Source organism: Lutra lutra, chromosome 4 (genome assembly GCF_902655055.1).
Source record: "Lutra lutra chromosome 4, mLutLut1.2, whole genome shotgun sequence".
Classification (NCBI taxonomy): Eukaryota; Metazoa; Chordata; class Mammalia; order Carnivora; family Mustelidae; genus Lutra; species Lutra lutra.
Genome location: NC_062281.1, coordinates 17,333,673 through 17,356,377, shown reverse-complemented (window position 1 = coordinate 17,356,377; position 22,705 = coordinate 17,333,673). Strand labels below are relative to the sequence as shown.

At 37.0% G+C, this 22,705-nt stretch overlaps 1 protein-coding gene across 1 annotated transcript in view; it reads right to left on the bottom strand.

Moving 5' to 3' along the window:
* Positions 1 to 2,126: 2,126 nt before the first annotated feature.
* Positions 2,127 to 22,705, bottom strand: part of ATAD2 (ATPase family AAA domain containing 2) — a 67,632-nt gene continuing 47,053 nt past the window's right edge. Inside the window, exons 17-28 of the mRNA XM_047726499.1 lie at positions 22,113 to 22,245; positions 21,564 to 21,750; positions 20,505 to 20,690; positions 14,542 to 14,677; positions 13,368 to 13,564; positions 12,641 to 12,800; positions 9,797 to 9,919; positions 9,527 to 9,670; positions 7,622 to 8,014; positions 5,083 to 5,216; positions 3,465 to 3,593; positions 2,127 to 2,649 (exon numbers count right to left, since the gene is read on the bottom strand). Of these exons, the coding sequence (XP_047582455.1) occupies positions 2,605 to 2,649; positions 3,465 to 3,593; positions 5,083 to 5,216; positions 7,622 to 8,014; positions 9,527 to 9,670; positions 9,797 to 9,919; positions 12,641 to 12,800; positions 13,368 to 13,564; positions 14,542 to 14,677; positions 20,505 to 20,690; positions 21,564 to 21,750; positions 22,113 to 22,245 (1,967 nt within the window). The 3' untranslated portion in view covers positions 2,127 to 2,604. The remainder of the gene's footprint in view (positions 2,650 to 3,464; positions 3,594 to 5,082; positions 5,217 to 7,621; positions 8,015 to 9,526; positions 9,671 to 9,796; positions 9,920 to 12,640; positions 12,801 to 13,367; positions 13,565 to 14,541; positions 14,678 to 20,504; positions 20,691 to 21,563; positions 21,751 to 22,112; positions 22,246 to 22,705) is intronic.

Below are 22,705 nucleotides of genomic sequence, written 5' to 3'. Positions count from 1 at the left end.
AAATTTAGGTCTTTGATCCGTTTGTGTTCATTTTTGTATATGGTGTGAGGCAGAGGTCCAACGGCATTCTTTTGTGTGTGGCTAGCCAGCTTATCCAGCACACCGTTTGTTGAAGACGCTATTCTTCTCCCATCGAATGGTCTTGGACATTATTTTAAAAAATCAATTGACCATAGATTAATGGATCTATTTCTGGACTCTCAATTCTATTGATCTTGTATCTATCCTCTATGCCAATACAACACTGTTTTATTGATGTAACTTGTGTAACTTTTAGAATTGGGAAGTATGAGTCTACTAACTTTCTCTTCTTTTTCAGGATTGTTTTGGCTATTCAGGGTCCCTTGCAATTCCATTATGCTACTGACTTCCAAATCTGCAAAAAAAAGCCACTGCGATTTTGATAGGTATTACATTGAATCTGCAGATTGCTTTGGTGGATAATACCATTGGGACAACATTAAGTCTTCTAATACATGAATGCAGGATGTCTTTTCATTTCTTGAGGTCTTAATTTCATTCAGCAACACTTGGTACCATTGTACCATGGTGTACAAGTCTTAGACTTCCTTGGTTAAATTTACTCTAAGATGTTTTATCATCTTAGATGCTATTGTAAAAGGAATTACTTTCTTAATTTTCTTTTTGGATTGTTTATTGCTATTGTACAGAAATACAATGGATTTTTATGCTGATCTTATATCCTGCCACGTTATTGAATTTATTAGTTCTAACAGATATTTTGTGAATTCTTTAGGATTTTGTACACATAAAATCATGCCATTCATGAATAGCTCTACTTCATTCTTTCCAATTTGGATGCCTTTTATTTCTTTTTCTTAAGTACCATAGACTGATTGCACTTTTATGCAAAAAATGTTAAACATTCTCAGCCTGCAATTTCAGCATGATTTTTAAAGTCTACATAGGAAATGTATACATACTACTTCCATGTCTGTAGATAGTACATCATGAAAAGTACAGGAGCACACTCGTCTTTGTAGCTAATGAACATACACATATGAACATTCCAGTGTCAACAGCATTTTAAACTATGCACAGTAACAAAACAGATTTTGTATTTGTTTTGCACTGGGTTATCTTTGGGATATTTTAAAATAATGAAGAAATAGAAACAAGTTTGAGGGAACCTGAGTGGCTCAGTGGGTTAAGCCACTGCCTTCGGCTCAGGTCGTGATCTCAGGGTCCTGGGATCGAGGCCCGAATTGGGCTTTCTCCTCGGTGGGGAGCCTGCATCCCTCCCTATCTATCTGCCTGCCTCTCTGCCTACTTGTGATCTCTCTGTCAAATAAATTAAAAAATCTTAAAAAAAAAAAAAAAAGTTTGAGAAGCAATTCTCACTTTTAAAATTTATTACAGAAGCTGTACATACAAAATAAAAGCCTAGTTACCAAAGATCTATCTGGAGTTATAATCTTCAATAAAAATGAGTATGTGTGTATACGTAAGTACAGAAATACACACTTTAAGGTTTTATAGTACTCCATTGCTTTATGCATTATGTAAGAGGATATCTATTAATTAAGGTATCTAAATTACTAGGTTCTATAAGGCTTTAAATACAATATCCAGATAAACAACAAAAGGCAGCTCAACTCTGAAACAGTGTTAGAATCCAGAATCTCTCATATGAGATCATTATCTCCTATTCCCTTTGAAGGAAGTTTCCAACTATTTTACAAACTAATATTAGAATATCTCTGTGAAAAAAACAAAACAACAGAATATGCATGGCAGTGAATGACTTTATTGCTTTAAGAAAGAAATGTATTTTTGGTATCATTAATACAAAATTTAAAATATTTATATTTATATAATTATATATAAAAGCTATCTATAGAATATAACCTAAACACAAATTTAGAAAGATATAATTTTCAAATATAAAACCTTTGTGCTATTAAAAGGATATTTAACAAAATAGTTATTAATACATTTGCTGCATGTATAATCACAAAAATAAACCAAAAAATATTTAAAATCTTTATTAACCCAAATTAGAATCATAAAAATTTTTATCTAAATTTTGACATTCAAGTACACAAGTTGTTCAGGGGCCTTCCCACAGATGACTTGAACCCTGGCTTTTAAGTAAATGGGGAGAGAAAGTAAAAGCAAATGGGAGATGGACACTGAAAAAAAGGACAAAAGGTTGGCAAAGACACAAAGACACGATACTTCAGTCAGTTTTTAGTCTGATACAAGACAATATTTTTAGGAAGGAAAAACCTTAAAAGTGCTTAAAACAAAAAATTGTCAATGTCACTAATTACTCTTAAGTGCCATAAAATATCAGTTAGCAAAATAACTTTTATTAAGAGCTGGCCATACATTTCAACTACCAATACGCTACAGAATTACTATTACTACAGTGCCTTGTTTAATCAAACTTCCAATATTTATCAGCTATAGCTGTAATATATCTTACACATGTACATAAATACCAGGAAAGTTTAAATATTTTTATTTACTATTTTAATCTTTTCCTTAAAGATGCAGGATTTCATCTTCCATCAGTTATACGGACATGACAACGGTGACTTAAATAGCAACTGAATATAAAGAATATTCAATACCAGGACATCATGATCTGGAACAACTGAAGTTTTCTACCTCCTGCTCCATTTTCTGGATAAAGGGCAAAAAGGAAAAACAGTAACTTTCAGTATGAAAAAAGTTAAAGAAACATTATTGCTATTTTTTTTTTTTTTTACATTAACCTCAAGAATATTAACCCATGTATATATCTGAGAGTTAAAATAGAAACTTAGGTCAGTATTTATGACTATCACATAAACTAGTATCACCAATGGGACTTGATTATTTAAATCCCTTTGAAATAAGTCTGAGATGCATTCATCTTAAGTTCAAATAGTTATAATCAAGGCACTAGTGTATTTCTAGATACTAATATTTTGTATTTATAGGTGTTAATATTACATACCTATTGTACCATGTAGGTTCCACAGTATACTTAGTAGGTATAATAATTACTATGTATATACTAGTAGATACATTAGTAGGTACCTACTAACACATTATACTATAGTATCATAGTAAACATATTATAGATATGTTATACTACATTGTTACAGATATATTATATTATACTGTTATTATCCAATATCTGTTTTTAAAAATTAGTATTAATGCCCAATACAAAGCAAGATAAGCAAGATTAAGTGAAGAGACATAGGTCTGTCTTAAGTCTATCCTGAAAAAGAGGTGTGTATCTTCATTAACACACACACAAAACAGATTTTTTTCATAGTCTACTGATACGATAGTTCCAATGTTTATTGAAGAAACATAACATAGTGAAGTGCTAGATTTTAAAAAGTACAGAACTTAGTTGTATCTAGAAATAATCCATAGTCCATATATTAAAAAATGGTCTTTAAAAATTCCAATAATTTTTTAATTTCTTATATAGATCACCTTACCTGGGTAAGTGTCGTTTTGTCATAGTCCATGCGATGCTGGTAAATACACTGGCTGATAACTGCGTATAAATTTTCCAACTGAAAAATATTGTATTCTTGACTTTTTTTCACAACAGTCTTCAAAAGATTCTAAAAGAAAACATGAGTGTTTACACATGTGAGAGATAAATTCCACGAGATATTTTAATTTTGAAGATTTGGGCAACTTTTAGCATATAAACCAGAGAGAGGGCAGACCATTTTATTTGATGAGACATGGTGACCTCTGACACTTAGCAGTAGCTAACTCAACCATCATCCTGTGGTCCTGATCTCTGCCCTAGGTAACTCCCACCTAAAGACTATAGCCGAGGAGGTAGCCAATCTCAATTTTAGCCATAAATCTCTAGAGACAAATTAAAATATAAGCTCAAACTAGATTAATAAGAAAAAAAGCAACATTTTTGCAGGGTATTTTATGGCAATGCAATTACATTATAATGTGAAACAAAGGAGATAGTACATAAATGATGAGCCACCTTATTACTCCTTTTTTTTTTTCTTTTTTTTCAAAGATTTTATTTATTTATTTGACAGAGAGAAATCACAAGTAGGCAGAGAGGCAGGCAGAGAGAGAGGAGGAAGCAGGCTCCCTGCTGAGCAGAAAGCCCGATGTGGGGCTCGAACCCAGGACCTGGGATCATGACCTGAGCCGAAGGCAGCGGCTTAACCCACTGAGCCACCCAGGCGCCCCACTCCTTTTTTTTTTTTAAGGACTTATTTATCTATTTTAGAGAAAGAGAGAGCAGGAGAGAATGAATGAGTGAGTGAGGGGCACAAGGGGAGGGAGAGAGACCTAAGTAGACTCACTGCTGAATGCGGAGCCCAAGGTGGGGTTTGACATGGGGCTCTATCTCAGGACACGAAGATCATGTCCTAAGCCAAAACTCAGAGTGGACACTTAGCAGACTGTGCCACGCAGGCATCCTGGTTCTTTTTCTTATAAAGAACCATCTTTATAAGAACTTTATAAAACTCCATCTGCTCAGTGTTTAAGGACTGAAATGGACTCACTAGATTTCTGTGATTCCTTAAGTCTGGGCCTACAAGGATATGCCATTACCTCTCAGTTAACAAAAACAAAACAAAACAAAACAAAAGCCATTATGATTGAGTAAAAACCAGCTAAATCATCACTGGTGATGGTCAAAAAACAATGCATATGGGCACTTGGGTGGCTCAGTTGGTTGGGCATCTGACTCCTGTTTTGGCTCAGGTCAGGATCTCACAGACTGTGAGAATGAGCCCTGCGACGGGCTCCATGCTCAGTGGGGAGTCTGCCTGAGATTCTCTCCCTCTCCCCACCCACCATGCTCACCCTCTGTCTCTAAAGAAATTAATTTAAAAAAGTGTACAGGATCAGTAATGCAGATAAGTATGTTAAAAACCAGAATATCAAGATATTAGACATCTCCAAACACTGCTTTTATGAAAATGATTCTATACCAAGTTCATCCTTTTATTAAAGATCATTATTTACTGCATGTCAGATTGATAAAACATTCTATCCCAAATTCATTTTTGGTGGGTTCTGTTATTAATCTGCACAATGAAAGCATTACAATTTCAATTTACATACTTTTAGTCGTTCATGGTCCACAACAAGTGAGGGTGTAGGCTGGGAAAGGATTGCCAAAGCCTTTTCAACACTGATGAGCTGCTGCTGTTCTACTTGGGAACGTCTGGCTCGAGTCATTCGCAGAACACACATTTCTAGAATGAAAAGTTTAGTAACTATTACATGGTTCACAGACATTATGTTTAAAATACACATTAGGCAGGACATATTTACTAAAACATAATCACCAACTCTGGTTTATTGGCTCTGCTGTAAGATGAAGATGCTACCACTTCTACTCTCAGAAAAAAAAAAAAAAGAATTACTTTTCAAATGGAGTATTTCAAAGGATCCTCAGCAGGCTCCTTTGCACTAAATTAGTTTGGCACAACAGTCCTAGAATGTAAAAGCTGGAAGGGACCTCAGTAATCTGGGAGTTGCAAACTGCCATGGATAGGCCCAATCTGCCCTACGGGTAAAAAGTCTAATTAGAACACAACCATGCCCATTGTACATGTGTGTCAATGTGGCTTTTCTAACAGGGTTGAGTAGCTGGGACAGAGACTGTTATCACTAAATATTTACCATCTGTCCCTTTACAGAAAAAGTTTGTCTATCTCTGAGCTAGAATAATTTACTCACTGATAGTAAGGAAAATGAAGCCAAGAGAGGTGAAGGAATTTTTTAAAATATCAACGTACCTAATTATTATAAGAGCCAGAACAAGAACCCCAAATCTGCTGATATGTAAACAAGTACCTGTCCCCCTTTAGTGTCCTTTAAAAAAAAATGATAGAAGAAAAATAAAACAATTCCGAACCCAAACAAAACATACCAACAGCTAGAGGATTAAGATTTAAAATATCCACATTGAGGGGCGCCTGGGTGGCTCAGTGGGTTAAAGCCTCTGCCTTCGGCTCAGGTCATGATCCCAGGGTCCTGGGATGGAGCCCCACATCGGGCTCTCTGTTCAGCAGGGAGCCTGCTTCCTCCTCTCTCTCTGCCTGCCTCTCTGCCTACTTGTGATCTCTGTCAAATAAATAAATAAAATCTTAAAAAAAAAATAAAAAAGTAAAATAAAATAAAATATCCACATTGAAAAGGCTATACTCCATGTCTATTCTGCTATGATTACTCAAACACACTAGAACTCATTTCAAGGAAGTTCTTGAAAAAGAACTGCCCATAATTATTAAGCCACTGAAAAAACACCAGTCTCATCATCAATACTTGTTTCTGACCAAAATAAATTTTTTTCTTTTTTTTAAAAAAATATTTTATTTATTTATTTGACAGAGAGAGAGAGATCACAAGTAGGCAGAGAGGCAGGCAGAAAGCAGGCTCCCCGCTGAGCAGAGAGCCCGACGCAGGGCTCGATCCCAGGACCCTGAGACCACGACCCGAGCCGAAGGCAGAGGCTTCAACCCACTGAGCCACCCAGGCACCCCATCTGACCAAAATAAATTTTTAACTGTTACTCTTCTTTTTGCTTTTTACTTGTTTGACTTTTCCAAAATCCAAACAAATCTACTGCTAAGGATCCAAGAAGATCCAGAGAGAAGACAATTCTAAATGAAAACCTTTGGTGGAAGGATCATTAGAATAAGTATAAATAATCTTGGACTTAACCTACAATAGAAATAGAGCAATGATAGGGGTGAGTAACATTTGTTCTATATCACTCAGCCAGAACTACAGAAAACTGCTGATTTTGCTTAAAAAGAAGAGGCTATCCTGCCAGTTTTTGAAAACTGTATAGCCAAGCACTTTGCTACATGCTTTAGATGGATTATTTTATTCAAGTTTCAAAATATTTCATTACCTGACCACTATCTACCCAAATTTTACAGAAGAGAAAACCGATAGTGATTGGTCAAAACCTTGTCCAAGGTCACAAGTTACTAAGTAGAGGACTAGGGCTCAAATCCAGGTCTATTTGATGCCACCTTGTGCTTTTAACGACAGTGATTTACAAGCTCTATAGTTATCAAGTAAGGAAATTGCTATTTTTCCTAATTAACACCTGCATTCTAAAAGACAAAGACAAGGAAAAATAATAAACTGAGATGGTAATTAGTCATTTAAAAACTTTGAGTGAATTTTTTTTTTTTTTTAAATTTATGTATTTATTTGAGAGAGAGAGAGGGAGAATATGAGCGGGAGGGGCAGAGGCAGAGAGAATCCCAAGCAGAATGAGCTGAGTGCGGAGCCACCTCACGAACCTGAGATTGCCACCTCAGGCTGAAACCAAGAGTCAGACACCCAGCAGACTATGCCACCCAGGTGCCCCAAAACATCTTTTAAAATTAAAAATAGGGGACTCCTGGGTGGCTCAGTCAGTTAAGCGGCTGCCTTCAGCTCAGGTCATGATCCCAGGGTCCTGGGATCAAGTCCCGCGTCGGGCTCCTTGCTCTGCAGGGAGCCTGCTTCTCCCTCTACCACTGTCTGCCTCTGCTCACTCACTCTCTCTCTGACAAATAAATAAATAAAATCTTAAAAAAAAAAAAAAAAGATAAAATAAAATTAAAAATAGTAAGTTGCTTAATTGAGAAAGACTTACCTTTTGCTTCATTTTCATCAGAAATATCTATTATCTGAGAACCAGAAGCCTCTCCATTGCAAACAATTTTATTCCTCACTTCTGTGCATGCTGTGGTCTTCCCAGATTCTTCAAGTTCGTTCTCAATACCACAGATACTTGAATTATTATTCCCCAATTCTATTTTGCTTTCAGAGGCATTTTGGTTTTTCTCATTTTCTTCTACAGAGGACTCTCCTGTGTTTCCAGTCTCATTGTGGTCTACACTTGTATCTTGATTTTCCTCTGTATCACTCTCAATTTTGTCGTCTGTGACATTCTGGCTCTCATCTTTCACCTGTGAAATCCTCCTTCGTTTTGTTATGGTGCCTAAGTACCACTTTGACTTTTTGCGGATTTTTCTCTTCAGCTGAGCTTCAAAGAATTTGAAGAAAAAGGATAAAAGAACATTGGACAATTGGACAAGTTCCTAAGGTGTAAGCAAGTGGGGGGGGGGTGGGAAATACCTCCTGCGATCTAAGAAGGTAGAGAATTTGAGACACTGCCGTAGTTTTTTTAATGGTTGGAACACAGCAAGAAGGGTAGCAAGTACTGTGAGAAGGCAGGCGATACCATGTGGCAATACCGTGTCATTCTAAGGAGTGTGGATTTTATCCAGAATAACTTTAAGGAGGGCGAGGATACCAACTCTCTGACGACTCTATTACAATTGCTGTGGCGGGAGTATGAGGAAGGAACTAGAGGAACGGCAAGACTAAAACTGGCCTACACTTGTGTAGGACCACGTAGTGGGGAGTCTTCTAAGCTCTTTATGCGAGTACCGACCCCCTGAAATTTCACTTTCACCTGGTTGGGTTTGCTGCCATTATCAATATTGTTTCACAGATGAAGAAAATGAAGTTGAAACATTCCGCCTGGACCAGATACAGAGTAACTACACTGTAATATTCTGTTTGGGAGATTCACCCACACTGTTGCATGTGCTCGCATTTGAGTCATTCTCACTGTCGTATAATAAATCCATATTTCCCCATTCTATCGTTGATGAACATTTGGGTTGGTCCCAGTTTGGGGCTATTATAAATACTGGTTCTAAGCACATTCTCATACATGTCTTTCAGCGAACATAATGTATGCAGTCCTGCTGGGTATACAGCTAGGGATGGACTATTTTAAAGGAGACCATTTCCATGTGCTCAATTTCCATATATACATACTTGCTCAAGGCTGATTTGACCAAGAGTATCTGGTAGTACAGGCCTCTTGCTCCTTTGCCCTTCTAATTCTCCCTTTCTCAGCTGCCAACTCCCATTTTATAAAAGGGCTTACTCCACCAATCTCAAACCACTTATCCCAGGATGGACAAGCATGCAATACGTAATGTTCCAACCCCAGCAACACACACACACACACACACACACAGAATTTTAAAAATTGTATTTAAAAGCATCTGAGATCTAACAAGGCACTGAGGAATTATGATACAGAATCTGGAAAAACAAATGAGTAACTGAGAGTCTAAGTTGCTGAGGAGAGTTGGGGCATTCACAGGGCTTAAAGAACCGAAACTGGAATTAAGAGCCTGCCAAGGCAGGCAGGCCTTGGGAAAAACCATGGGCTCTGGGTTAGTACCCTCTGGAGTTATACCCTAAGAATAAGGAGGAAGAGGAAATAGACTAGAATTTATAGAAATGAAAATCAATTTCAAATCAGTCAATCCGCAGTTAGGTGATGGTGACTGGGACTGCAAATGGTGTATCATATAAACCTGGATTTATTTCAAGACTGCAAAGTTGCCTTAACATTAACAAAATCAAGGTAATTTATTGCATCGATATAAATAGAGGAAACTAAGGAGAAAGTAAATGGCATCAGCAGAAAATAAAGGCTAGTTTCATTAAGGAAAAGCTACCCGAGGGCACTTACCAGGAGTACTGCAAGCCACAGGAGTACTGGTTGTCTTGAGTTTTTCATTCTGCTCTGGATCTGATCTTTTATCACCGGCAGAGGTGGAATTTTGCTTTGGCATCACATGATAGTAAGATGGGGCATACTTGGAGGAGCTACAACCTTATAAATAGACATGGGATATCAAGTCAAATGTCTAGATTTCAAAATTATCTGAAGGGTTAATGTAAAGGACTCAATACACTACATCAGAAGCATCTTTTTTCTGATGCCACATCATTTTCCTACCTCTCTTCTTCCTAGACTCCTGAATTTCTTCACAAAGCTGCTCAAAGTCTTCATCAAGTTCTTCTTTAATTATTGCATAAGCAGTATCTCTTAAAGCACAGGCTCTATGCCTAATAAGACGATCTGAGAAATGAATAAAGAATTCAACTCTAAAATCACTTTTAATAATTTACCAAAAATAAACTCAACATGTTGAGCTAAGATTATAGTCACTAAAATTCCTTTTTTACTTTTACCATGAATTGTGTTACTGCAATTGTATCATTCTGTTTTTACTGTTACTCTAATGTTCTGGACATCTGATTCAATATAGCAGACTAAACCTGAACGAATTTATTGCTCTGTCCTATCTAGCTCCCCTTGAAATATCATAAAAAAAAAAAAAAATCAATCAACAGCGAGACTATACAACAACATGATGACAACAAAAACAGCAAGGAAGGCTACTGGTGTCATTACTGAGCTAGAGATGTCAAGGAATTTTAGAAGATTGGATGCTACTGCACTGACAGAGAAACTAAACAGACAACGGAACAGCAACCTGACATAGGAAACACTGGGAACGCCCCTCTACTCAAGAGCCTAAGCACTGTGAACCGAACATGCTTTGAGGCCGAGGACAGGTAATGGGTGAGTGTAAAATTGCTTGAACAACTAGACTGGTGCCCTCCCAGGGCAGCAGGCTGCACTGTTCTCACCCAGCTTAGCCTGGCAGCAACAGCTGTCACATCAGAAGGATTCCTCAAGGGATTTCGAACATCACATTTGGGCCTGAAGAAAGGCACAGGCCCTGGTTCCCCAGGTGTGGCAGCATCAGCGTCACGTGGAAAGTTGTCAGAAAGGTCAATTCTCACGTTCTACCCTACATCTACAGAATCAGACACAATGGGGATGAGGCCTTGCAAGCTGCATCCTAACAGGCCTGTAAGGAGATGCTGACTGCTGCTACAGGCACTCCACTGGTCTCAAGTAATTTTAGATTGTCACACGGACAGGAGACGTGGCAGCAGCATGACTGCCATGATACAGCCTCCAGCATAAATGCTTCCTTCTTTCTACAATTAAGGGGTGTTCTCAGGTTGGTAGCCTGCTCCCCAGCATGAACCTACAGAACGCTGAACTGTAGGGAAAAGCCTAGGGGAGGTGAGGGCAGGGGCCCCGGAGCAGAACAGTGAGCTTTTCAAGTGTCAAAGAAACTTTCAGTAGGTCCCTATGCTAATTGGTCTAATTTATAAACACTACCAACTAGAAAAACAGAAAGCCAATGTACTCGGGGAGGGAGTTAACACAGCAAACAGGACTATTAAAGAATTATCCACTGAGAGTGTTAAGGACACTATCCATAAAACAAAAATAGTAAGCTAGGAAAAAGAAATTTTCTAAGAAATATTTTGGGGCGCCTGGGTGGCTCAGTGGGTTAAAGCCTCTGCCTTCGGCTCAGGTCATGATCCCAGAATCCTGGGTTCGAGTCCTGCGTTGGGCTCTCTGCTCAGCAGGGAGCCTGCTTCCCCCCGGCCCCCACCTGCCTCTCTGACTACTCATGATCTCTGTCAAATAAATAAAATCTAAAAAAAAAGAAATATTTTATAAAAATTTAAAATATTATTTATATTGATTATTATATTATATATTAATATAGTTAAAATAAGTATAAATACATTCAATATTTACTTATCAATATTTAATATTTTAAGAAATATTTTAAGAAAAATATTTTTTGATATGAATAAGTTTATATCAAACATATAGTTGACTATATCATTATATATATGAACAAATAAATCATTAAAAATCCCTTACTTTATAAGTTTTATTTTTTTAATAGATTGCATAGGAGAGGACAGAATAGGTATAGGTATAGAAAAGGTCTAAAAAGATATCCCCAAACTTAACAGTGTCCACCTTTGGAGAGAGGAAATGAGGGACTTATGAAGTATAGATGACTTACAATATTATATTAGTTTCAAGTGTACAACACAGTGATTCGACATTTATATACATTATGAAGTGATCACCATAATAAATCTAGAGGGTTTAGTTTTTAAAACATTAGCACGTTGGGGTGTCGGGGTGGCTCAGTGAAGTGTCCAACTTGGTTCTGGCTCAGGTCATGATCTCACAGTCCCGAGACGGAGCCCCACATCAGGCTCCATGCAGCGTCTACTTGAGACTCTGCCCTTCTCACTGCTCTCTCTCTCTAAAATAAATCTTAAAAAAAAAATTGGCAAGTATCCTATATTACTTCTGTAATAAAAATCACAGTGGTCTTAACTAAGAAAATTCTTTTAAACCTTTTTTATTGCAGAGTGTTTATTTTCCACTTGGACAAAGAGCGCTGATAAAGGAAAGAAGTGAAATTGTTGTGCAATTTTGTGTCATTAGAAGGTAGGCCACAGAACTGTAAACACGGGTATTCTGTAGTCAAAGAAACCTGCATTCAAATTCTGCCTCTGCCACTTCCTGGCAGTGTGACCCTAAGTTTGTTTGTTTGTTTTTTTTTTTTTTCTTAAAGATTTCATTTACTTATTTGACAGAGATCACAAGTAGGCAGAGCAGCAGGCAGAGAGAGGAGGAAGCAGGCTCCCTGCTGAGCAGAGAGCCCGATGCGGGGCTCAATCCCAGGACCCTGAGATCATGACCTGAGCCGAAGGCAGAGGCTTTAACCCACTGAGCCACCCAGGTGCCCCCTAAGTTTTTTAACTTCATTTTCATCAACTGTAAAGTGAGAATAATGTTGTATTGAATGGCACTGTGAATGTAAAATGTTTATAATATGTCAACTCACTACATGTTAGCGGTCCCTGTTCCACCCCCCCAGGGGGAAAAAAACCCACTAATGCTCACCTCCAGGATCTCTATCTGGATTGTATTCTAAAGCATTACTACAGATTAGATCAATATCACTCAAATAGTCTTTCACAGTCAGATACTTGTGGAGATCAATTTTACTGATTACAGATGAAAGGTCCATTGGTTGCTTTATCACAGTGACATAATCAGGAACCTAAAATTCAAGCAAATGACCAAATCACTAAGTTAACTCTAAACATAAAAAAACATCTGAGTCCAGTTGCTCTGCCAGGCAATACAGGGGAGAGAGAACAAATACATAAGAAATAACAATAATGTATTAATATGAAACCTTTGACTCTATTTAAAGCTGGTTTTGTTTTGTATTTACTTCTGTTCTTAGGCACTTATATCTCCAGTAATATCTTATTCCTCTTTCCTTATCCAAATGTCACCCATCCTTCAATGTCAACTTAAGACTTCAGCTTCACTCTCTAGCTCACTCCAAACCATGTAGGTCACAATAATATTATGTACCATTAAGTCAATCTTAAATCATGTCTAGAATGTTTGGGTTGGCAGACAAAGTTAACTGACTACTCTTGAGAGAAAGAAAAATGCATTACGCATAGCTTTGAAGCTTCCACGTGGTTAGGACACTACTCAGTATATTCTACATAAAATAAGCTCAGAGAGTAGACAGGGAACCACATAAACAATTCAAATATTCTCTAGTTCATTATAGTTTAGAACACATTCGAGTCAAAGATTAAAGCAATACCTCATCAGGGTCAACAGGTTTAGTAAATACTCGGAATCGCTTGTCAATAGCAAGCCTATGTGTAACATTCCTCAAGAAAATCCTCAGTTCTCTAAAGGTATCTTCTTCTTGTTCTTCTAGTCGTTTCACTTCTTCTGCTGTCAGTGGTCTTGGCTCAGGTGGTGGTGCTACAGGGAGTACCTCCAAGGCCTGCAAAACTTCATGCGAATGCAAGATTTTAGTTACTACTCTCCCATCACAACAAGAGTGACAAATGATTCAGTGGTCAGGCTTTAGGGGCTATCCTCCTTACATCTGTCAGGATTTAGAGGATTTGAAATACTCAAGTGCTACCATAATCTCTATCCCTAGCTCCCCTCCAGCAACAACTGGTAATTTGTAATTTTTAATGTTAATTCCTAGGTCATTACCTCTTTTCCATTTTAAGATCATTTAAGAGGCTATTAAAACTTTGAAAATGCATTATTTCCAGCACAAGAAAATTCTATTAAAAAAGCTTTTTACTAGTTAATTTCTGAACTAAGAAAAAATTGTGGTATGTTTCCAATGTAATAAGTTTAATTTTGTTTAAACAGACATGCACTGAATACTCAGGATAAAAGAAGGCATATGAGAGTGCTGCCCCAACAAATTGACAATCTATAAGGGGGTAAGACAATGATCACATCACTAATGTCATATCAGTAGGATGAAAAAAAGTACAATGGGTCATAATGGTAGAAAATTAATTTTGCCTAGCTCTGTGAAGGAGGAAAAAATGAGTTATAGTAGAAGGACAAGTGGTTCCTTAGGCAGAGATAGGTAAGAAGGATAGAAGCATTGATGGTAGAGAGCAAGCATAAATGAAATTACGAAAAGACAAGAATATGTTGCATGTAGTGTAAAGACGGAGTGTTTTGCGAAGAAAGAGATGGAGGAAGGTGGGGAGAACAAATGTGCCAAAAATGGGCTTGGGAAGACAGGCTGGAGCTTTATTATGAATTCTAGCTCAAATTCTCCATGGACTAGGACTACACTAGGAAAGACCTTGTACACTTAAATGGGAAGCTTAGAGACATGTAAGCAAACCTAATGACTGAAGTTCTGAGTTTGAGTTATTAGAAGATGATGATGCCATTAATATTTTATTCCCACTTTCTCAAAATTATTATATGTCAGACTTTGATAAACTAACCTGCTTTCTTCTTTGATAAAGGAGGCTTAGCAGCTTGCTTTAGAATTAGATCTTCAAAAAATTTTGTTCGTTCTTCTTTACCAGGTAACTGGACATTGAAAATTTCTCCATAATCACGGATAAACAATTCTTGAACCTTAAAAGAGAAAATATATGATTACATATGTGTATACACAATACTATGTAAATATCATTCAATGCAACAGTAGGTTATTACACATTTTTTTTTAAAGATTTTATTTATTTATTTGACAGACAGAGATCACAAGTAGGCAGAGAGGCAGGCAGAGAGATAGGGGGGAGCAGGCTCCCTGCTGAGCAGAGAGCCCGATGTGAGGCTTGATCCCAGGACCCTGAGATCACGACCTGAGCCGAAGGCAGAGGCTTTAACCCACTGAGCCACCCAGGCGCCCCTACACACATATTTTTAATGACCTGAACTGTGTAAGAAAGAGATGTTTTTAAAACAGATCTTTTATATATGCTGGAGTTACATATAAATGACGTATGCAACAGATTAGGAACTAAAATATATGGGATCTTCTTTAAAATTCAAGACTCCAACATATAATTCATGTGGCAACTGACATGGCAATATTTAATTTGAAGGGCTTTTCTGAGATCAGCTGATTCACTTTCATAGCCCCAGTGAGATACCCTGGCTGGCTCAGTTGGTAGACCATGCAGCTCTTGATCTCGCGGTTATGAGTTTTGAGCCCTACCATGGGTGTAGAAATTACTTAAAAATGAAATCTTTAAAAAGAAATTTAAAAAAAAAATAGTAAAGGCTAGAAAATAACAAGTGCTGGTGAGGATGTAGAGAAATTAGAACCCCTGAGCTAATGGAATGTTAAAATGGTGCAGCCTCTGTGGAAAACATAGAATTACCATGCAATCCAGTATACAGATATGAAGAGCTGAAAAAAAAAAAAAAAACAAAAAGCAAAAAACCAAATAACCCACCAAACCCACCACTCAAACACATACTTGTATACCAATGATCACAGCAGGATTATTCATAGTAGGCAAGAGGCAGAGACAATCCCAATGTTCATCACCAGGTGAATATAAAAAATGTGATATGTACATAAAATGGAGTATTATTCAACCTTAAGAAGGAGTGGAATTGTAGTGCATGCTACAACGTGGATGAATTTTGAAAACATGCTAAGTGAAATAAGCCAGTCACAAGAGGTCAAATACCATATGATTCCACTTATACAAGGTATGTAGAAATTCAGAGAGAAATTTATTATAACAGAGGTTACTAGGGGTTAAAGAAAGGAGGGAATGGGGAGTAACTGGTTAATGGGTATAAAGTTTCTGTTTGGGATGATGAAAATTTCTGGAAAAGATAGTGGTGATAGCTGCACAACATTGTGAATGTACTCAATGCAATGTATTTGAGGTCACTGAATTATACACTTAAAAATGGTTAAAATGGTAAATTTTATGTTATGCATATTTTACTGCCAAAAGAAAGGCAAAAAAAATCCCAAAAGGATGTTTCTAAACAACTCTTGACCTTTTCCAGTAGTTTTTACAAAGGTTTTATTTACTTGACAGAGAAGAGAGAAAGTGCAAGGACACAAGCTGGGGGAGGGACAGGGGGTGAGGGAGAAGCAGGCTCTCTGCCGAGCAGGGAGCCCGATATGGGCGATCCCAGGACCCTGAGATCAAGACCAGAGCCAAGAGCAGACACTTAACTGACTGAACAACCCAGGTGCCCCCCCTTTTATTCATTATTACTATTAGAGGAAAATAATGTTTATTTCTTGTGTGATGTTTGTGTACTTTGTTTTGGGTATCTCTGACATACAGAAGTTTACATTCATAGCTTTTGCATTACCTCATTTACAGGATCTTCCATGCTCCCGTATAAGAAAATGTTCCTGGTATGTTATATGAAGCTTTTTGTCCTATTATCTCCACATCATTTATGAAATGTCTCTATTTTTGCTAATTCATTTACTCAACTTTTTTGTAAACAAGAGTCTCATGGATTTTATTACGTTAATTTCTCTAAGCCAGCCCAAATTCCACAATTTTAATTTCTAATTTTGAGGTATGCTTTAGTATTTGGTAGGCCAAGAACCTCATTGCTTTTTCAATATTTTCTTGGAAATTCAAGCACTTTTTTTCCTTCAACACTGAATTTTAGGATCCTAGCTATTTTGCTGGGGTATTTATTGGAATTTGTGTCTCTTCCCCCTTTCTGGTGGCCTGAATGTTATATGCTCTATTTCTACTCTTTTATTACTCTAAGTTTTAACAGATAAAGTTAAACTTTTTCTAGCAAACTGTAAGGTTAATATCTACATACCACAAAAAATCTGAACGTGCTTTTACTTCCTTATTCTCCTCCACTATGCTCTTCCTGGCATTATCAAATTCAGACTAAGACCAACTTAGTTTCATATTCCTTAAACATTTTTTTCTATCACAATTTTGTGACAGTAAGTTTTACTGTTTTCTTTGTTCACTGCTTCTTATTTCTACAAAATAAAGATCCAAGAGAAATTTCTAATCCTTTAATAATTAATTCTTTCAGTCAAGGGTTTATAAGTAATAGATTCCTAGGCATTACATATTCAAAAATGTCTTTTGGGGCATCTGGGTGGCTCAGGTGGTTAGGCATATGACTCCGGATTTCATCTCATCATCTCAGGGTTGTGAGTTTGAGTCCTGCATCAGACTCTGCGCTGGGCACAGAGCCTACTTAGGATTCCCTCTTTCCCTCTCCCCTAGCCTATCTCTCTAAAAAATCTTAGCTTTGTTCTCTCTCTCAAATGCTAACTTTGTTGAAAAGAAAACTATTTTCCTTCAAAACTATGGAAATAAATATTGCTCACTTGTCTCCTTAGTAGCTAGTGTTACGAATGAGAAGGTAGAAGCAATTTGATTTTCAGTTCTTCCTATTTTCTCTCTTGGTAGATATTTTCTCTCTTGGTAGATTTTTAAATTTTCCTCTGTACTTCTGAAATCCTGAAAGTTTATCTAGATGTGGGCCTTTTAATATCCACCAGTTAGAACACAGAAACTCTTACATCTGAATTTAAGGTATTCCTTAACTCTATAAAATGTTCTAGTATGTGAATATTTTCTCTTCTACTTTATTTTCTCTTCTCATAAGGCCCAATAAATGGGGGTTAGACGCGAATTGATTGCCTTTATTTTAGCTTTTTTTCCTCCCTTTTCAAATCCCTGTCCTTTTGTATCATACACCATAAGAATTCCTGGTCCTGTGATGTTCCATTTCAATAATTGATTCTTCATCTGTGTTTGCTCCTTTTCAAAAGCTTCATCGAATTTTTTTTATTTGTGGGGGGGGGGGAGTTATTTCATGCATAATTATCTCCAATTGGTTCTTTTCTACAACAGTCTGTTGGTGATGCACGGATATGATTATTCATTGAACTGTCTTTCTCAAACACTTCTTTATAGCTCCTCTTTGCCTTTGAATTCTTAACTACCCATAGATGATGCTTCTGTTTATTCTAGCTTCTACTTCCAGTGATTAGGAAGAAGCCTGTCTATACTGGAAATAGAATGTACCTGTAATTTGCTTTCTGGGCAACAGGGTCTCCCCATTCTTCCGGATATTGGCAGCCATAGATAGTCCCTGCTCTAACATGGTAGTCTTTGGGTCCACCCTCTCAGCTCTAGCTAAGGACGAACAACTCTGGTGACTGCTGCTTGGCATGGCAGAAGTGAGGTGGAATGAAAGCAAGCTGGAAAGCCAGGTGATGAAAAGGGGAAAGCTCTCCCAGCCCAAGTATGTGGAACGACTACATGGGGGAGGATAGACCTGAATGTAGTCATCTGCGTATAGTTAAGTGAACGAGAAATAAACTTCTGTTGCATTAATAACACTAAGGAATATACCCTATCACAGAAGAAATGTTTAGTGTGAAGAAGCCTGGGTCAGATTGGGAAGATACAAATAAACAGAGTAATCATATATACAAAGAGTTTTCATGATGAAGAGAGATTTAACAGGTTCTATATAGTACCCGGAAAACAGAGATTAAGATAAGAAAATCTTTCAAAATAAGCTGATTTTTTTAGAAGTCAGTGCTAACAAACCGAACGGTGAGGAAAGTGTCTCAACAAAGCTAAAATATCCATATGAAGAAGCCAATCTAAAGGAAGTGTCCAGAATCAGATTAACTAAACTAGAAGCTTTTGAGTCTATAACATACACATGCTTATTTCCTGGATTATTCAATTTTCAGTTGAATAACTCACAATCAACTATTAGAACAGAGGTAACAGGGACAACATCTTGTCCTCCGATACCCTGAGCTCATTTCCTTCATTCTGCTCTTCACTCACTGCTCTGACCACCCTGGTCTTGCTGTTTCTTCCAACACACCAAACACACTTTTGCTTCAGGGTCTTTGCACTTCCTTTTCATCTGCCAGAAACCCTTGTCCCTCAGATGCCCAACTGGGTTACTCACTGCCTTACTTTTTTCAGGTCTTTCCTCAAAAGTCATCTTCTTAGTGAGGTCTTACCTAAGACTGTTTAACATTGTGACCAATCACACTCTTTTGGTATTGCTTGGCTAAATTTTCCTCCATAGCAAGAGGTTAATATTATATATTTTATTTCTTTTTCTCTCCCCCTACAATTAAAATGTAAGCCCTAGGAAGATAGAAATTTTTGTCTCTATTTTTCAATGCTATATTCCCAGTATCTAGAACTATGCCTAACAAAGAATAAGTACTCAATAAATATTCCTTTAATAAAATATCTGAATTTATCTTCCTACCCATAGTCTTAAAAAAATGCAAACCAATTTTGTCAAAGGTATGGAAAAACTTATTCACACATAGATGCCTACAATATGCCTATTATGTACTCTGATAATTGAAAGATGGGGGGGGAAGTCTTACTTCATGTATTTTACATTCTGCTAGGAGACAGAAAGGCAAACAAATATTTAATGGCAGGCAGTGACAAAAACAAAGTAGAGTAAGGGAAAAGAGAGTGATAGAAAAAGGAGCTAATCACTGTAACTGAGAAACTGATCAGGGAAGGCCTCTCTGAGGTGACACCTGGCAGAGACCTGAGAAAAATAAAGGGTCATGCCAGGCAAATATCTAGAAGAGTATTCCAGGCAGAAAAAGCATGAACTTCTGTCACTGGTAGTTGTCTAGATGGGCATAAACTCGAAAGACAGTAATTTGGTGCCATCAAAAATTTTAAATGAGGGGCGCCTGGGTGGCTCAGTGGGTTAAGCCGCTGCCTTCGGCTCAGGTCATGATCTCAGGGTCCTGGGATCGAGTCCCGCATCGGGCTCTCTGCTCAGCAGGAAGCCTGCTTCCCTCTCTCTCTCTGCTTGCCTGTCTACTTGTGATTTCTCTCTGTCAAATAAATAAATAAAATCTTTAAAAAAAAAATTTAAATGAGCATACTCTTTACTAAGCTACAATTATTACACTTTTAGGAATGGACGCTAGAAAAATACACAGTAATGTTCATATAAAATAAAACCCAGTAGCCCAGTTGGGCAGTTCAACAGAAAAAAAACTAAAAAACCACAAAAACATCTATGAACAGGAATCTGGATAATTTTTGGTACATCAAAAAAATGGAAAAAGCTATGCAGCTTATCAAGATAATGGAAAAAGCCATGTTGCTTTTAAAAGGAATGAGACTGTGTCCTGAAAAATACATTATATATAGATACACATATAAAGCAAATTGCAAAATAGTATACAACAAATAACTCCTATTTTTGTAAGAGAAAAAAAATTTATAATGTAGCCCTACCATACATACACACACATACATACCATCCTGCCCAACAAGTCTATATACCAGATAGTTAACGTGACCTTTCCGATAAAAAAAACTTTTCCATATCCTATTATTCACCTCTGTAAACTTGAAATTTTTACAATAAATTTTTAATAAGTCTCTTTTCAAAGTCTAGTGATTTCCCCCCCTCAGATTACCTCTTCCGGCAGAGCAGAATGGGGTTTGTCAGAAGTTGCAAGTAGTAAAACTGGAGCGAATGAAGGAATGTTCTGTAACAATGTAGTGAATGTGGCTTTGAGTGTTGGTCCAACTATTTCCCACCACAAGTGGATATGAGGAACATATACTATACTTGGTGCTGTTCTCTTAGCTTCACGAATCATCTAGTAGAGGGAAAAAAAATTATATTTAGTTAAAGTCAGTATATTAGTAATGCTTGCTTTTTTAGTCTGGAGCAATGTTTAACTTCCTAGAATTATCATATAAAACACTCAAGTTTTTAAAATGCTTCTCTAGTCTCATAATCTTATGTTTAAAATGTTTTGTAAAAGTCTCATTTTTAGGAAAACAGGGTTGCTTCAAGCAATTAGAAAGAAAACATCTCAATCAGTCTAGAAGACTTGTGTTAAATATAAAAATATAAAACTTCTACGTTTAAAAAATTTTAAAAGGAAAATAGCAAAAACAGAAGCAGTGGAAAATCTGAGTACACACCACATAGTAGTTACTGTTTTAAGTACTTTATTCACTTAATTCTCACATCAGCCACACAAGGGTACTATTATTACCTCCAGTTTGTACAAGGGGAAAACAAGGCAGAGATCTAACAGCTTCCCTAAGGTTACACAGACATTAAATGGTGGAAATGTGATTTAAATCCATACTCTTTGATGAATAGGCCATTACCTACAGTTCTTTTTTTCTTTTTCTTTTTTTTTTTTTAAAGATCTTATTTATTTGACAGATCACAAGTAAGCAGAGAGGCAGGCAGAGAGAGAGAGGGAATCAGGCTCCCCGCTGAGCAGAGTGTGCCTGATGCGGGGCTCGATCTCAGGACCCTAAGACAATGATCCAAGCCGAAGGCAGAGGCTTAACCCAGTGAGCCACCCAGGTGCCCCTACAGTTCTATTTCATAAATCTGGAGGCAGAAATCAGAACGACAAGAAAACCCAGTTCAAAAAGGGTAAAGCAATTCTAGATTGTGTCTCTAGAAGACTGTTCTTCCAGGTTATTTGTCTGGGCAACGATGAATTTACCTGAGCACACGTTTCTTCAGGAGATGTAGCACTGACTCCAAAAAGAACAGGAATGTCTAATGTATATACTGCAAATTTTTCCAAAGCATGGATGACAGCTGGTGCCAAATGAGAACCTTGCCCAAAGCCTGGTTCTCCCACTATCAATATTCTCGGTCGAAAAGACATAGGTTGATAACATGCATTTCTGAAAGAAAGTAGCTGTATTTTAGAAAAAGCAAAAATTTAAATTTTTCCTCCCAAATTACCCATTTTTAACTCTCTTAAGGTAAAAATTTTTTGACTATGCAGCTTGTTAATCCATAACAACATGGTTCACATGGTTTCTGGAAAATTAATTAATTATTAAAATTAATTAACCTTCACAGATTTAGGATTACTTTATTCAGTGAAATTTCTATTACAGTGACAACTGTAATGATAAAAATGTTTGATATTTTTACTTAAAAAAAGATCAGTTAGTATCTCTTATTCAATCACCATCTTTTAGTTTTAGGGAACTTATACACCAAAAAAAGCTATATACATTCATTTGCAGGGGAAATATACCTATTCAAATGAAGAAAATTAAAATTTTCTTTTGCCTTATTTAAGGATTTTTGAGAAAGGCCATTCTCATATACAGAGGGAACTTCATCATCACTGTATGCCAAGTCACTTTCTAGCAGAGGACATGAAATATCTATAAAACAAAAGAATTGTGCATTAGTAACTTTTCTGGATTACAAAGCAAATGTTTATGTAATGCTTCAGTTATTAACAAATCAATATACAGGAAATGTATAATAAAATTTTTTAAGAATATAAAATATCTGTATAGACATGAATAAGAAATAAATATAAAAATGCCATTTCAAACTTAAAACAGATTTAATTGAGGGCAATCTGTGAAGTAAATTTCCTTCAACTACCCAGGCAAAACATGACTAAATTCCTTTCAAGAGGCTCTTTTTATTATTATTTTTAAAAGATTTATTTACTTATTTTGAGAGGGAGGAAAAAAAGAGAGCATGCGTGTGAGCAGGGGGTAGGCGCAGAGAGAGAAACTCAAGCTGACTCCGTGCTGAGTGTGCAGAGCCCGACACAGGCCTTGATCCCAAGTCCCACGGCAAGATCGGACCTCAGCTGCAACCAAGAGTCGG